Raw genomic sequence first — 16,575 nt, 5'->3', positions numbered from 1 at the left:
ATCAGTCAGGCAGTCACCCACCCACCCAAGCCCCCTCCCACACTTTGGGGCCACTTCAGCATGTTGTGACGGTGGCACAATGATGAATACCTGATTTTGTTTCCCATTCTGGGAAATACAGCTGCATGAGGGATTATGGTTAACTAGGACAGCCATTCATCCTGATGTGTGCTGCCATCATGACGGGCTGAATCAGCCCACTGTTGTCAGAAGGTATCTCTTAATTTTAATCGCCTATGTGATGCAGCACGCAAGCGCTGACATCCCTGCTTGGTCATTTGGCTCTTCACACTGCAGGGAGAGATAAGGCCGCAGACTGCACACTGCACTACCGATGAGGTAAGGCCACAGACCTTTTCACACTGCAGGGAGAGATAAGGCCGCAGACTGCACACTGCACTACCGATGAGGTAAGGCCACAGACCTTTTCACACTGCAGGGTCACAGGAGAATTCCTGGGAAAATTTCTGTGGAATCTCCATTTTACAATATGTGTGGAAAGGCCTATTGAGTTAATTTTACTAGGGCTCAGTAAAATAGTGTCCCAAATGTAGTGCTCTCAAGTTCAAATTTATTGTCAGAATACATAACATCACATACAACTGTGAGATTCTTTATCCTGCAGGCCAGCCAGAATTTATCCTTATCAGCAATGTAAACTGTACTCAAGAAAAGATACATATATAAAATAGACAAATGTAAACAAACTGACTGTCAAATACAGAAAAATATTCAGTCATAAATAATGTGAACAGTAACAGTCCCTTCAATGAGTCTCTGATTAAGTTTGTTCTTTACAAATTAGAAGGAGCAGGTATAAACTACAAAAGACATCTTCCAGGCAAAGTGGAGATTCCGGATGAAAATGAAAACAACAAAGAACATCCTACAGCTGTGGCAGGGCCTAAATGACATAACTTGCTACAAAACCAAATCCGGTGCAGAAGGAGACAGCGAAGTTTAACTCCCAGAGAAACTCAATGCCTTCTAAACCTGATTTGACCAGAGTAACAGGGAAAAACCAACTCTCTGCACCCCCATGTCCCCTGATGATCCTCTCCTGTCCGTATCCAAGGATGACATGTGGGCTGCCTTCAGGAGATTAAATCCAAGGAAAGCATCCAGGAGAGATGGAATACCCAGCCAAGTATTAAATATCTGCCCAATTTCCCAATGCATTTCCAGATATCTTCAACATCCAGCAGGGTGTAGTACCCACCTGTTTCAAACAGGCATCAATCATACTGGTGCCCAAGAAGAGCGTAGTGCGATGGGCCCAAAGGACCCTAAAACCCAGGAGCAATAGAAATTCACCATGACAAATGGTTACTTAAACAAAAGCTACTTTTAATTTTCTTTAAACATAAAAAAGGATCAAACTTATTACTATTAACGTAACCCCATTCTAATTCTAAGTGCACATGTAGGTAATGTGTGTATAAGTTCTGAAAAGTTATTTGATTCACAGTCCGATCTCACTTCTCACTCCAAGTTCATCTGTATCAGGCAATTCTTATACCGTGCACTGAATTTAACATTTATGAATCTTCACCAGGCTTTGGTGCTTGAAAGGTAAATGATTACTGCTCTGGAAGATTCTTGTTGGTTTTCAGAGAGAAATTTATTACTCACTGGACACATACAAACTGATTCCTTCCAATCAGCCACTTCAGTGTCTTGCTGAAGAAACTTGCCCCATCAGAGTTTTACAGATGATAACCTCTTTCTTTCAGGTCACCACAGAGTTCCTTTTCTGTTTCGTTTATCTCAGGCAAAACATTATACAGCCAGCCATCTCCTCTTGTATGGACCACAAGGGCATTGACCAGGCTGAACTCAGAACCTGTCTTCAAAATGAGGTTTCAAACAAGTTTCCAAAACCCAATGCAGAAAACCAGCAGTCTCTCTCTCCCTCTCTCTGTGTAACAAGAAAGAAAAAACCCTGTTTGATTCTCTCTGCTTGCAAAACCACATGACCTTCCTAAAACAGCACACTCCACCAAAACAGCTTGCTGACTCCCAAAATCAATTCATGAGAGATCTTATCAGTTTCCTAAGATGGGCCCTTCCATTTGGACCTCGATGTGAAAATCTCCAGCACAGTAGTCTATTGTCTTTGCAGACTTGTAGGCACCACCTTATCCATAACTCTTGTATTTTAAACTGAGATCTGTTTTAGATACCTATCTAAAACCCCACAATCTATCTTCCAAAAAAATATCTATACATAATATAAAATATAACATAATCTGACACAGTAGTAACCTGCTTTAATAACTATCAACCAGTAGTACTTTATTTTGAAAGACTGGTGTTGAAGCATATCAGATCCTGTCTGAGCAGTGACATAAATCCATTCCAATTTGTCTATCATAGCAAAAGGTCGACAACGGATGCTATCTCACTGGCTCTACACAAAGCCTTGGAACACCTGGACAGTAAAGATGCATTCATCAGAATGCATTCATCAGTTCGGCATTTAACACCATCACCCCCTCAAAACTGATCAGAAAACTCTTAAGACCTCGGACTCAACACCCCACTGTGCAATTGGATCATGGATTTCCTTACCTCCACACCACATCAGTGAGGATTAGCAAGAACATCACCTCCACAATCTCCATTAGAGCACCCCAGGGTTGCTCCTACTCTACTCACTTTAGACCTATGACTGTATGGTTCGGCAAAACAATAACACCATCTACAAAGTTGCCAACGATACTACGGTAGTGGGTGGTATAATAAAAGGGCCATGAGGAAGATTGAAAACTTGGCTGAATGGTACACTTACAACAACCTTGGATTAAATGTCACCAAAACCAAAGAGCTGATTGTTGACTTCAGGAAAGGAAAACCAGTGGTATACTATACAATTCAGTAATCATTGGGGGATCAGAGGTGGAGAGGGTGAGCAAATTTAAGTTCTTGGGAGCCAGTATCTCGGAGGACCCACAAATGAATGGCATCGTGAAGAAAGTACATCAGCACCTTTACTCATTCAGGAGTTTATGAAGGTTTGGTACTGTAGTAAACACAGTGGAGCTTGGTGACCTTGTGGAGATTACAGGCAGCTTAACGATGACACCACCCCAGATCAATATCTAATACCTCATGTTCACGATTTCTCAGATAATTGGCATGGAGTGAAGATCTTCTCCAAAATAGACATGGTGTGTGGCTATCACCAAGTACTAGTAGAACCAGAAGACATTCCAAAAACAGCAATAATTACCCCGTTTGGGTTGTTTGAATTTTTATGAATGCCATTCGGATTAAAGAATGTCGCTCAATCATTTCAACGGGTGATGGATGCTTTAGGTATGACCAATGCCTTAATTTACCTTAACGACATTTTAGTGGCCAGTGGGACTACGGAAGAACATTTGGAACATCTTTGTACACATTTTATTCATCTTCAATATGGATACATGCATTTTTGGACAAGAAATAACTGATTTCTTGGGGCATAGGATTACTCAGGAAGGTGCAACTCTGCTGCCATCCAAAGTTGAGGCTATTGTCAAGTATTCAAGACCTGCTACAGTTAAAAGCCTGCAGAAATTCTTTGGAATGGTAAATTTTTAACCATTAGTTTCTTCCAGGAGTAGCTCGTATCATGAAGCCTCTTTTCGATTTATTGCCCGGAAATGTCAGAACTATCCATTGGACTGAAGAGGGAAACAATACCTTCTTGAAGATGAGATTTGCTGACTCATACCACTATGCTCAGCTTCCCAGTTTTAAATGCAGCCATCCTCCTTCCTACAAAAGTTTCCTGTATGGCCGTAGGAGGTGCACTTCATCAATATGTCAATGGGCAATAGAAACCATTAACATTCTTAAGCTGCTATCTTCATGAAGCAAAGAAGAAATACAGTGCTTTTGATAGAAGTTTTTAGCCATTTACTTCCATTTTTTTTGGAGGGCAGACATTTTACTATGTACACTGACTGCAATCCCTTAACATTTGCATTTTCTAAGGTCGCAGGGCCCTAGTCAGCTCAACAACTGCAATTACCATTCATTTCAGAATTCTCCACAAAAATACTACATATTTCTGGAAAAGACAATGTAGTAGCTCCACGAGGTTTCGTCTGTAGATCAAGGTATTGACTACACACCTTTAGCCGTGGCCCAAGAACATGACCATGAGACGAATGCTTATCAGACTGTACTCACAAACCTGCAATTGAAAGATGTCCACTTTGGAGTTATTGGCAAACTACTCCTCTGTGATATATTAATGGGTCATCCATGCCCAGTAGTTCAGGCATCGTGGAAACATCAAGTATTCGATTCTGCACATAGTCCTCTCACATCCATCAATAAGATTGACTCTGTATGGTTTCGGACAGGTTCGTGTGGCATTGTCTAAAAATAAGACGTTACACAAATGGCGAGGTCCTACATTGCCTGCCAAAATGCAAAAGTTCAGCCGCATACTAAGGCATCACTGCAGTCCTTCCTGGCAGTTACTCAGCATTTTGCTCATGTCCATGTGGACATCGTTGGTTCACTTCCTGTTTCAAGAGGATACCATTATCTTTTTACAGTAACAGACAGGTTTACATGGTGACCCGAGGCCGTGCCTATGGTAGATGCTACTACAGACACTTGCTCAGGCATTCCTCAGTTCCTGGGTGTCTCAGTTTTGTTTACTGGTGCATGTTACTTTGGATAGAGGACCACAATTTACTTCCTCACTGTGGATGGCCTTGTCTTGCTTCTCAGTACAACAATTCATCATACAAATGCTTATCATCCCCAGGCCAATGGAATGGTGGAAAGATTTCATCGATATCTCAAGTCAGTCTTGATTGCTCAGTTAGAGGGCCCGAACTGGGCTGATGAACTGTCCTGGGCATTAGAACAACTCCAAAGGAGGAACTCCAAACTTCATTTGCGGAGCTCGTGTATGGCGGATCATTGGTGGTTCCAGGGGAGTTTGTCCCCTTCCATTCCAACTCTACTGATGATCCCAAGGAACTGTTGAGCAGGCTAAGGGAGACCATAGGAAAATTGACCCAAACCCCCACCATCGTCACATGGAGGCAGAAGACCTCAAAAACTGCGAATGTGTCTTTGTCTGAAAGGGAACACTTGGTCAACCTTTATCTTTATGCTCTACAAAGGACCTTACAGGATATGCAGACAAACTGGGCCAACCTGCATTTTGGACAATGGAGGGAAGCCATTCTTTCACTATCGACAGGCTTAAACCAGCTCATGTGGACAAGTCTTCCCCACTGCAGCAGCCAACAGTCTGGTCACAGAGGTCGACAACCTAAAAGACAAACATTTCTTCCAGTTCTGGGGGTGGGGGTGGGGGGGAGGCATGTAGTGGTGCTATGGCGGCACTAAACTCCCAGGAGCATTGAACCGGCCATGTGATATCAGTGCATGATGACATTAGCACGTGATTCTGGCTTTTAAAAGGTTGTGCTGCTACCATCAGGAAAGAGGTATTGGTGCCACAAGACTCGCATCACCAGGTTCAGGAACAGCTGCTACCCCTCCACCATCAGACTCCTCAACAACAAACTCAATCAGGAACTCATTTAAGGACTCTTACTTGTGTACTTCATTGATTTTTTAAATTCTATCTGTACTGCATACTCAGTTTGTTTACATTTCTTTATCTGTTTACAGTCCTTTATTTGTTTACATGTGTACATTGTGTAGTTTTATTTTGCATTACCATTAAGTGGCAATTATGCCTCTCCCCCAGGAAAAAGAATCTCAAGGTTGTAAGCAATGTCATACATGTACTCTGACAATAAATCTAAAATCAGGATGGTTCCTGAACCTGGTGGTGCATGTCTTGTACCTCAATCCTGATGGCAGGAGCAAGAACAGAGCATATCCTAGGTGGTGTGGATCTATGCTCTCATTTTGACTTTAGAAATTCAGCTCTTATTTGGACCAAGGCTGCAATGAAGTCTGTGATATTGTTGAAACACTTACTGGAAACTAAAGAAAAGTCTATTTGCAAATCCTCCTTGCTATCTACCTTCATTTAAAAATCACGATAATAGATTAAAAGGGATGCCAATTGGCCAGATTGAATTTGTCCTACTTCCTTCGATAGAACATGAGGTTATTTTCCACATTGTAAGTTAAATTACAGTATAGCCAAAACACTAAGAGTTTTGGAATTTTTGCAGCAACAAACTTCAGTTTATCAAATCAGATATGAAAATGTCCACTGGCTCTACTATAACTACAATGTACATCTGTTTGTTAATTCTTTATTACTTCGAGCAGTGGTTCTCAACCTTTTACTTTCCACTCACATACCACTTTAAGTATTCCCTATACCATAAGTGCTCTGTGATTAGTAAGAGATTGCTTAAAGAGGTATGTGGGTGGAAAGAAAAAGTTGGAAAACCACTGTTTTAATCGTACTTAATTGACTTGTTATGTGCACGGTTTCAGAACTCCAAAGGAAATGGGCCAATGACAATTTTTCTCAAGCCAAATATTTCAGTAACGATTAGGTCTAGAGCAGTGATTCTTAACCTTCCCTTCCCGCCTTAAGCAATCCCTTATTAATTTTTTGAATATTGTCACACCAACAACCTTGTGCTCAATACTGGCAAAACCAAGATAATTGTGGACTTCAGGAGGAAGTCAGCGGAGCATGACCCAGTCCTCACCAAGGACTCAGTAGTGGAGAGGGTCAAGAACTTCAAATTTATGGGTGTGAACATCTCCGAGAATCTGTCCTGGAGCCTCCATATTGATGCAATTACAAAGAAGGCTCACCAGTGGCTATACTTTGTGAGGTGCTTAGGAGATTCAGTACGTCACCGAAGACTCTCAAAAACTTCTAAGGTGTAGCATGGAGAGTATTCTGGCTGGTTGCATCACTGTCAGGTTTGGAGGCGTCAACTCTCAGGACAAGAAAAAAAATTTCTTCACTTAGAAAGATTGTTTGGGGTTCTAGATGGTGGTGAGAGAGGACATTTGGGCTTAAGTGGAGCAACTACTGCGGTCGCAGTAGGTGCCAAGGATATGATTGGTGGGGGGAGAGGAATGGAAAAGGGAGTCACAAGGAAGCGGTCCCTGCGGGAGGAGAGGGGAATGTGTGTCTGGTGGTTTCTGATGCTTTCCTGTTCTTTGCTGATACCTTCAAGAAGAGCTCAGGCCCAAAAGAACAACATTATATCTTTTCCTCCTATGGGCACTGCAAGACTGGCAAGTTCCTCCACCATTTATGTTTTTATTACAATCACAGCAGCTGTAGACTTTCGTGTTTCACTCCACAAAATAAGTGTCCATAAGAATGGAGATGAAACTATTTCCACAATGATTGTGCATTAGTCACTCCCACAATCATCATGGATAGAAACAATTGCAGTAATTTATGAAGAAGTCAAGTAGGTTATTCCCCTCGTGTTGTTCCATTGTATGATTTTGTGAGCATTACTTTCTCAGACTGTTGCCCAACTCCTCTGTGGAGGTACTGTAGCACTCAAGCACTTACATCCAGATTACATGAGAGCATGGTATGAACGATAAATAAAGGTGACTTGAATTGACCTGAATATGTTATCCTATTTTGGACATGTATGCAAAGGTCAGGGAGGAACAATTTGCGACTGATGTGGTCATGTATGAGAATCCTATGGATGGGGCAATACTAGGCATCCATCAGGTTTAATTATACATATTATAGATGTTTGTTTTAACCAACTTGCTTTGTGGGCCATCTTAGAAAATAGTTAACATTTGCTGTGAGAGTGGAGTCACAGACTAGCTTAGGATGACATGATTTCCTTTTCTACAACAGTCTGGTAGTTTTATGATCACCATTTAATTGAAAAATATAAATTTCTCAGTAATTTAAGTCCATGTCTCAGTATCATTATTTCAGGCTTCTGCATTAAGATGACATGCATCATTGGACTGACATGCACCACTAAATACTTGGCCAGCATAAAATCATTGCTTACCTTCTTCTTTTAGAAGATTTTTTTCAATATTCGCAACACAAGAAGCACAAGTCATTCCAGTAATTTGAATGAAACATTTTTTTGTTGTCACATGCTCATCATTGTTTTGGTTATTGGAATTGTTCTTAGGTGGTAGAAACTCAAGGACATAATCATTGGATGACAAAGTTTGTTTCTTCCTTTCAGACAGTTCTTTGTTTGAATGATGTGAAAATTCTATAAAAATAATAAAAGGGGTCAAGGACAGTGCTTTTCAACCTGTTTCTTTCCACTCACATACCACTTGAAGTATTCCCTATGCCATAGGTGCTCTGTGATTAGTAAAGGATTGCTTAAGGTGGTATGTGAGTGGAAAGAAAAAGATTGAAAACCACTGTTTTAATCGTACCAAATTGACGATATGTGAACGGTTTCATAACTCCAAAGGAAATGGGCCAATGACATTTTTTCTCAAGCAAAATATTTCAGTAATTGGTCCAGAGTACCCACATACCACTTTAAGCAATCCCTTACTAATCACAGAGCACTTATGGCATAGGGATTACTTAAAGTGGTATGTGAGTGGAAAGGAAAAAGTTGAGAACCACTGGACTAGGAGGAATAAATATCTATGATAAGAACAACATTACTTTTTTCCAAAAGCCTGTTACAGAAATAAATAATTTACACAAATTTATAGTAGCAAGGGATGCAAATTTCATGTGCTTTCTGGTAGAAGCAATCTCATTGAACAATTAAAAGAACAAGTATTTATCATTAAAATAAAAACCCAATGCTGAAGAAACTCAACAGTGTACTTGATACAGCAAAGATAAAAAATACATAACCAACATTTTGGGCTTGAGCCCTTCAACAAGGTATCACCAAATGTAGGTAGGTGCCCAAACAAAATGGTGGGGAGAGGGGCAGGGGGAGGAGTAAAGTCCCACAGGCAGGAGGTATCAGATGGAAAAGGGAGGGAGGGCATAGAATATTTAAAATTGTTCAAATGGAAATATTCCACACAGCTTCCAACAAATACTACTGGTTTTGGCAATGGAAAAGGCATCCTACAGATTGACAATGAAGCTTTGTCCACGAATGCAAATGAGGATCCAATGACAGCAAAAGGAATTTTCAATGGGATGTTGGCCCAGTGGGAGGTTGAAGAGGGCCTCCTGTTATATAAATGGTTTCTTTTCAGAGGCTGACCAACATAGGAAGTTTTCAGTCCCCGCAAGAAATTCATGACTAGTTTCTCATGAACTTTCCTCCTTTCTCTCCCAAAAGAGCTTTTTGGCACTTTGGTGGAATAAATGGAAAGGGTGATAGAAAGGCAGCTATTGAAATTGCTGCCTCTCAGTTTCAGTAATCTGGATTTAATTCAAACCTCTGGTGCTGTTTGTGTGGAGTTTGCATTCTCCCTATGACAGTGTAGGATTGCTCCAGGTGTTCTAGTTTCCCTCCACAAATCAAATCAATTACGCACTGCAAATTGCCCCTAATGTGAGTTCATGGTGGAATCAGAGGGGAGAAGATAGGAATGTGGGCATCATTTAACGGGATTAGTGCAAATAGGTACTTGATGAATAACAATGACTTCATAGTCAAAGGGACTATTTGTTCTTCAAATACCAATAACCGCTCTAATCCCTTACACAGTTCTGAGAAGGGTTACATCAATTTCAAGAGAGCGCTGGTGATAAAATAGTTCAGACTCGAACATTAGGACATTGAAATGCATTCTACGTTTGGCTAGCTCATCACTTATGTTAAGGTCCATTGAGACCTGCCTCATTTTAAGATGGACCCCTCCATTCCATTTATTTACAGAAATGCAACCTAAATTTTGCTTCAGCTTTTAGTTTAGAAATACATTTCATCTAAACATCAGACAATGTAAAAATTTCTTATGATATAACTAAGTAGAAAGTTAATGTTTAGTTAATCCTACCAGATGCAGAGGCAATTGTTCCCATTGCATCAGTTCTCAATTTCTCTGAGTACATAAGTGTTGGATTGAAGTAAATTGTTCCCTATTCTTCAAGCAATTTTTTTTCAATTGTGCACTTTTCATTTGGGAGGTCTTGCTCTCAGATAGAATGCAAAAATTACATCAAATTTCTCCAAAGCTAATAACAACAGAGCTGGTTGTATTATACAAGTACTCAGGTATGGTTTTGATGGAAATCAATACTGTCTCATTTCACCTCAATTGGAAATCAGACTTGAATTTCTCCAGTGGTAATGCTTCAATTATTGATCTGAATGAGGTTCATATTTCACAATATAATACTGTTGTTTGACGACACCTTCAATATTTGCAGCGTAAGATTTCAACATATTCCTTCTATGTAGAAAAGCAGTCAAGAGGTTGCCATTAGTGTTTTTTAAAAAGTATCTGAATTTTAAAAAAAGGTTCTAGGTTATTTCAAACAATCATTGAAAAATATTCCATTATCCCAATTTTAATTCCAGGGAGATAGTGAACAGCCATGGAACATGCAAAGTTTGAACTTCAATTGCTCAGCACTGCCTTTGGGGGAAGGGTCGTCAACATTCATTTAAGGTTCAATTCTGACAGCAGTCAAAGGGAGAAGAACATTGGACTTTAAAAAAGGATTCAACAAAATATCATGTAAAAGATTATTTCAAAGATCTCTTAATATTGGAACAAATATATTACCATAGATAGGGAAAATGGTAAAATACTTTAATTGAGAAAGATAGAACTCTGCAACACCGAGCAATATGGACATCACTGAACATTAAACAGAGTGCAGACAGTAAGGTGCAGTAGCTCGTGAAGGGTGCTAATGGAATGCTGGATTTTTCTACAAGGGCTTTGAGTGCAAATTAGATAAATATTATTACATTGTGCAAGATTCTACTGAAAGCCCATAGAGATCTAGAAAACTATACATTTTTGGTCCTCTTACTTAAGGAAAAATATTATTGGAGATTTTACAAAGAAGGTGCACTCAAATGATCCCAGGTAAAAGATTATCTATGGAAAAAGATTGAACAAGTTTAAAGTGAGAGATCTTACTAATACAAGAGTCTTAGGGGGACATAACAGAATAAATGCAAGGTGGATGCTTTACCTCGTTGAAAAATCTAGGATCAGTGAGCATTGTATCATAAATAATGTCATTTAAAACTAAGTAGAAGAATTTCTTCTAACAAAAAAGTCTTTTGAATTACGTCCTAGAAAGCCAAAGAGACTAAATCCATTAATATTTTCAAAGCCAAGATTATTTTTTAAATAAATCATTCAGGGTTTAATGTGTGATTTAATAAATATATATTAATATTTAATCAATTATTTAATAATAGTGATGGAGATAAAACAAGAAAGTGGACATCAGGAATATTGGGCCAACCATAATCTTATTGAATAGCAAAAGAAGTGAGTGATGTCATGAACATGAGGGAGAAGGTACTTGGGAAGCTAAATGCTCTAAAGGTAGTTAAGTCTCTCGGACCAGATGGAATGCACCCTTAAGTTCTGATGGAGATTGTTGCAGAAATTGTGGAGGCATTGGTAATGATCTTCCAGCAATCAATGGATTCTGGCATTGTTCTAAAGAATTGTGAATTTCACTCCGCTGTTTAAGAAGGGAAGGAGGCAGCAGAAAAGAAACTATAGACCTATTAGTCTGACATCAGTAGTTGGGAAAATGTTGGAATCAATTGGCAACGATAAGGTTTCAGAGTACACAGAGGAGCATAAGATAGGTCCAAGTCAGCATGGTTTCCTTAAAGGAAAATCATGCCTGACAAACCTACTACAATTTTTTGAGGAGATAATAGGATAAACAAGGGAGAAGCAGTGAATGTTGTGTACTTGGACTTTCAAAAGGCCTTTGAGAAGGTGCCACATATGAGGCTGCTTTACAAAATGAGAGATCATGCAATTACAGGAAGGATATTAGCATGGGTAGAGCATTGGTTAATGGACAGGAAACAGACAGTGGGAAAAAGGGGGTCCTATTCAGGTTGGTTACTTGTACTAGTGGTTTCCACAGGGATCAGTGTTGAGACTGCTTCTTTTTTATGTTGTACATAAATTATTTGGATAATGGAATAGATGGCTTTGTGGCTAAATTTGTGGATGATACCAAAATAGTGGTAGAACTGGTGGCGCTGAGGACACGGATAGGCTACAGAGAGGCTTGGATAGATTTTTTTTCTTCTTTGGCTTGGCTTCGCGGACGAAGATTTATGAAGGGGATGGCAAAGACATGGCAGATGAAGTACAATGGTGGAAGTGTGCAGTCATACACTTTGGTACAAGAAATAGATGGGAAGACTTATTTAGATGGGGAGACAATTCAAAGTTTGGAGGTGCAAAGGGACTTAAAAGTCCTTGTGCAGGATACACTAAAAGTTAATCTCCATGTTGAGTAGGCAGTGAAGAAAGCAAATGCAATGTTAGCATTAGTTTCAAAAGGAATGACATAAAAGAGCAGGGATGTGATGATGAGACCTCACTTGAAGTACTGTATACTGTTTTGGGTGCCTTATTTGAGAAAGGAGGTGCTAGCACTGGAGAGTATTCAGAGAAGATTGACTAAAATGATACCAGGCATAAAAGGGGTAGCAAATTAAGAACATTTGTTGGCTCTTGGACGGTATTCATTGGGGTACAGAAGGATGAGGGCCTCATTGAGACATTTCAAATGTTAAAAGGCTGGGACAGAATAGATGTGACAAAGCTGTTTCCCATGGTAGGGAAGTCTAGAGCAAGAGGCCACAATTTCAGGATAAAAGGGTATCAATTTCAAACAGAAATGTGGAGAAATTTCTTTAGCCAGAGGGTTATTAATCCGTGGAACATGTTGCCACAGGCAGCAGTGGAAGTGAGGTTGACTCATTTATTTAAGACAGAAATTGATAGGTATTTGATTATTAAGGGCATCAAGTGTTCTGAGGAGAAGGCCAGGGAATGGGGCTGAGTGATAAGGATCAGCTCATGATTAAATGGTGGAGCAGACCCTAAGGGTCAATTAATCTACTTCTGCTCTTATATCTTGTGAAGTTGTGGACAAAGTCTACTCCTGCTCCTATTTGTTATGTCTTACATGAAGCAAGGTAAGAGAAATTGTCATCAAGATAGCTGTAGAAAAGCACAAGCTTGCAATCAATAGAGGTCTCTAACTTATCACCCAGAGAAGTTGAGACTGACATCCTAACCACCACATCAAAATATTCATTCCTACCATGGCCCCACAGATCACCTTTGACAAAATGTGCTGAGAGTAAATTGCCTGAGCACTCTGACATCTGTGACCCATAACAACAAGGTAAACAGGCACATGGAAACACCCTAACTGTGCGTACACATCTTTCTGACTTGCAGCCACTGTGAGCAGGTGGTAGATAGAAGGAATGATTAAGTGGAAGGTGTGCCAATGAATCAGGTTGCTTTGGATGTGTGGTGTCAAGTTTCCTGAGCATCATTTCAACTGTATTAATATAGTGGAAAGTATTATGCCAAATTTCTGGCTTGCAGAAAGGCTTTGGGAATTCAGGAGTCAATTAATTTGCCATAGGTACCCAAACTCTGACTTGCTATTTATGACTGTTTCTATTGAGTTTCAAGTCAGTGGTGAGGTGGAGGGGCGCTTGGCAACAATAATGCCATTGCGTGGCATGGCTAGATGGTTAAATACCCAGGGTTCTCTGACAGCAACTCCCAAACCTAAAAACTCTACCCCAAAGGATAAGGACTTCAGGCATATATAAAATCCACTATCACCCTCCTTTCAGCACAGAAACTGGTAACCTTGCTCTTTGTGATCTTGAAAATGATTTGGATGAAGAAGCGAAAGAATGGGTCAGTAAGTTTGCAGATGATACGATGGTTGTCGTAGGTTACAAAAGGAAATAGACAGGATGCAGCATTGGGCAGAAAAGTGACAGATGGAGTTCAATCTGTAAGTGTAAGATGATGCATTTTTGAAGGACAAACCAGAAGGCTGAGTACAGAGTTAATGGTCAGTTACTTAGGAGGGTGGACGAACAGATGGATCTTGGGTTCCAAATCCATAAATTCCTCAAGGTCAGGTTGAAAGGTAGCTAAGAAGGCCCATGGAATGTTGGGCTTCATTAATAGGGAGATTGAGAGGTCATCTTACAACTCTATAAATCTCTGGTGAGACCATACTTGGAGTTCTGTCTTCAGTTCTGGTCGCCTCATTATAGGAACAATGTGAAAGCTATGGAAAGGGTGCAGAGGAGATTCACCAGGATGTTACCTGTATTAGAAAATGCCTTAAAAGGTCAAGTTTAGCAGAGTCGGGACTTTTCTCTTCTGAGTGTAGAAGGATGAGAGGAATGAGAGGCATATATATGGACAGACAGCACCTTTTTCACAGGACAGGAATAACAAACACCAGAGGACATATGTAAAAAGTGAAGGGGGGGGGGAAGTTTAGGGGAGACATCAGGGGTAAGTTTTTTTTTCCCCCACAGAGAGTTGTGGGTGGCTGGAATGCCTTCCCGTGGATGGTGGTGTAGGCTGAAACATTAGGAGCATTTAAAAGACTCTTAAGCTGCTTTCAGGTACATTCTCTGCCAAGAATGTGCCTGCAGAAGCGGATTCAGATCTGTGGAATGGTCATTCAGGTGGCAGTGTTAAAATCGCAGCGCTGGCCACCTGAAAGGGACAGCTGCATGGGAGACACCTCAGAGTGCACTCCGGCTCCTGAACAGGTCGTCAGGTTTGGGGCAGCCAGGACGGGATGTCAGCGCTGGGGCGGCCAGCACAGGCTGTCAGCGCTGGCACCCTGGGGCGGCCACCCCTGCCCTGACGTCCCACGCCGGGGGGGGGGGCGCAGGGGCAGCGGGGAGGGGGGCTGTCAAGCTGATTGTCATCCCCTGAGCAGCTGCATTCAGGTGCCTAGGGGGAACTTGAGTGCTCCAGTGATTATCCCTCTTGGAGGAGGGTTGGAAAGTGTGCCTTGTGCTCTTTCAGGTGGCCTCCCAACAGCTGCATAGGGGTAGAATATGCAGCTTTACATCGGGGTAATTTGGCCATCTGAAAGTGCCTTTGGACAGATACATCAATGGAAGAAAAATAGAGGGTTGCGGGGTCGGGAGGGTTATAGGGTAGGAAGGATTATAGTGTAGGGAGAGTTACAGGGTAGGGAGGGTTATAGGGTAGGGAGGGTTACAGGGTAGGTAGGGATGCGGGGTAGGGAGGGTTGCGGGGTAGGGAGGGTTGTGGGGTAGGGAGGATTGCGGGGTAGGGAGGGTTGCGGGGTTGGGAGGGTTGCAGGGTAGGGAGGCTTCTGTATTTTTAAAGGAATATATGGGTCGTCACATCAAGGGCTACGATCTCCTTTGAGCGCACAAATCCTCCTCAAATTGCTTCCCACTTCCTCTTAATCCATGCCCACTCTCATCTTTCTTCACCTTGAATGAGGGGAAAACAATTCCCACAACTCAGCTCCCCCCTCATTGTATTGTAACCCCCTCCCCCCCAATCACAACCCCCCTCTGCAGTCTCCGTCCATCACTGAAACCCCCTCCTGCCCCAATTCCCAGAACCGTTCCCCCAAGCCCATCACCACGAAGGCTGGAGCAGGTCCAAGAGTCTCGCCATCATCTCCTCACAAGGCCAGGTGGGGGGGGGGTGGGGGGGTGGGGGGAGGTGGGGGAGGTGGGGGGGTGGGTGGGGGGAGGTGGGGGGGTTGGGGTGGGTGGGGGGTGGGGGAGGGGGGGTAGGTGGGGGGGTGGTTGAGGGGGGTGGGTGAGGGGGGGGGGTGGGTGAGGGGGGGTAGGTGGGGGGGGTAGGTGGGGGGGTGGTTGAGGGAGGGGGTGGGTGAGGGGGGGTGTGGGCATTGCTCCACCGACCGCAGGCGTTGTCCGCCCAACCACGGTCGCCCGCCGAACAAGCCCCACCCTCCGCCTTGCCGCGCGGCGTTCCTGTGTCTGACGTCATCGGCGCCCGCTCAGCGCACCAGCGACGTCAGCGCTGCGTCATCCGGTCCAGTGGAACTGACGGGCGCGGGGCGGCCGGGGCAAGGCGCTCGCAGGGAACGTGTCCGCCCAAACACGGGCCCGGATCCAACACAAACGTGCAAAGGACTGCACCTGGAAAGAGACCAGAGGGGAAAACTGGACGTTCAACCAGATGCTGGTGTCCAGTGCAATCACGTTGCTGCTGGAGAAAGTCCAGAGAGGGCGAACCTGATCAGCTTATTGAGGGATCCACTGAGCATAATATGAGGAACAACCCCAGGCATCTCCTCAGAGGCCTTGTGGTCCTGGGGAAGGGCAGCCAAATTTAACATTTAGACGGTGACAATCCCTTATGGCTCCCAACTGACCTCCATCCCCAATTTGTTTCGAACAGTGGGAGGAAACCCAGAGCACCCGGAGGAATTCCGTGCAGACCCAGGGAGAATATACTAGCAGCCCCTGATTGGAACCCTGCACGATGGCACCCTCAATCGTGTTGCGCTAACCGCGGCGGCGGCTACCCAATGTTTTGGCCCTGGGCCCTTCGTCAATGTAGAAAATACTGGCAAATACCCAGCAGATCAGACGTCATGTGAAGAGAAAAGCACATTGAAGACTTCGGGCCAAAGACGTCCTCATGGTGACGTCCTCGTCCTTGCTGTTGGACGCCATG

The 16,575-nt window shown here is 42.6% G+C and overlaps 1 protein-coding gene across 2 annotated transcripts in view; it reads right to left on the bottom strand.

The window, feature by feature from the left end:
• Positions 1 to 15,927, bottom strand: part of LOC138739519 (copper-transporting ATPase 2-like) — a 106,032-nt gene extending 90,105 nt beyond the window's left edge. For both annotated transcript variants that reach the window (XM_069891757.1, XM_069891758.1), the window contains exons 1-3: positions 15,843 to 15,927; positions 9,889 to 10,284; positions 7,956 to 8,171 (exon numbers count right to left, since the gene is read on the bottom strand). In XM_069891757.1, coding sequence (XP_069747858.1) covers positions 7,956 to 8,171; positions 9,889 to 9,943 — 271 coding nt within the window. In that variant the 5' untranslated portion in view covers positions 9,944 to 10,284; positions 15,843 to 15,927. The remainder of the gene's footprint in view (positions 1 to 7,955; positions 8,172 to 9,888; positions 10,285 to 15,842) is intronic.
• Between the last annotated feature and the right edge of the window lie 648 nt (positions 15,928 to 16,575).

Source organism: Narcine bancroftii, chromosome 7, assembly GCF_036971445.1.
Source record: "Narcine bancroftii isolate sNarBan1 chromosome 7, sNarBan1.hap1, whole genome shotgun sequence".
Lineage (NCBI taxonomy): Eukaryota > Metazoa > Chordata > Chondrichthyes > Torpediniformes > Narcinidae > Narcine > Narcine bancroftii.
The sequence above is the reverse complement of the archived record's forward strand: the minus strand, read 5'-3'. Positions and strand labels throughout refer to the sequence as shown.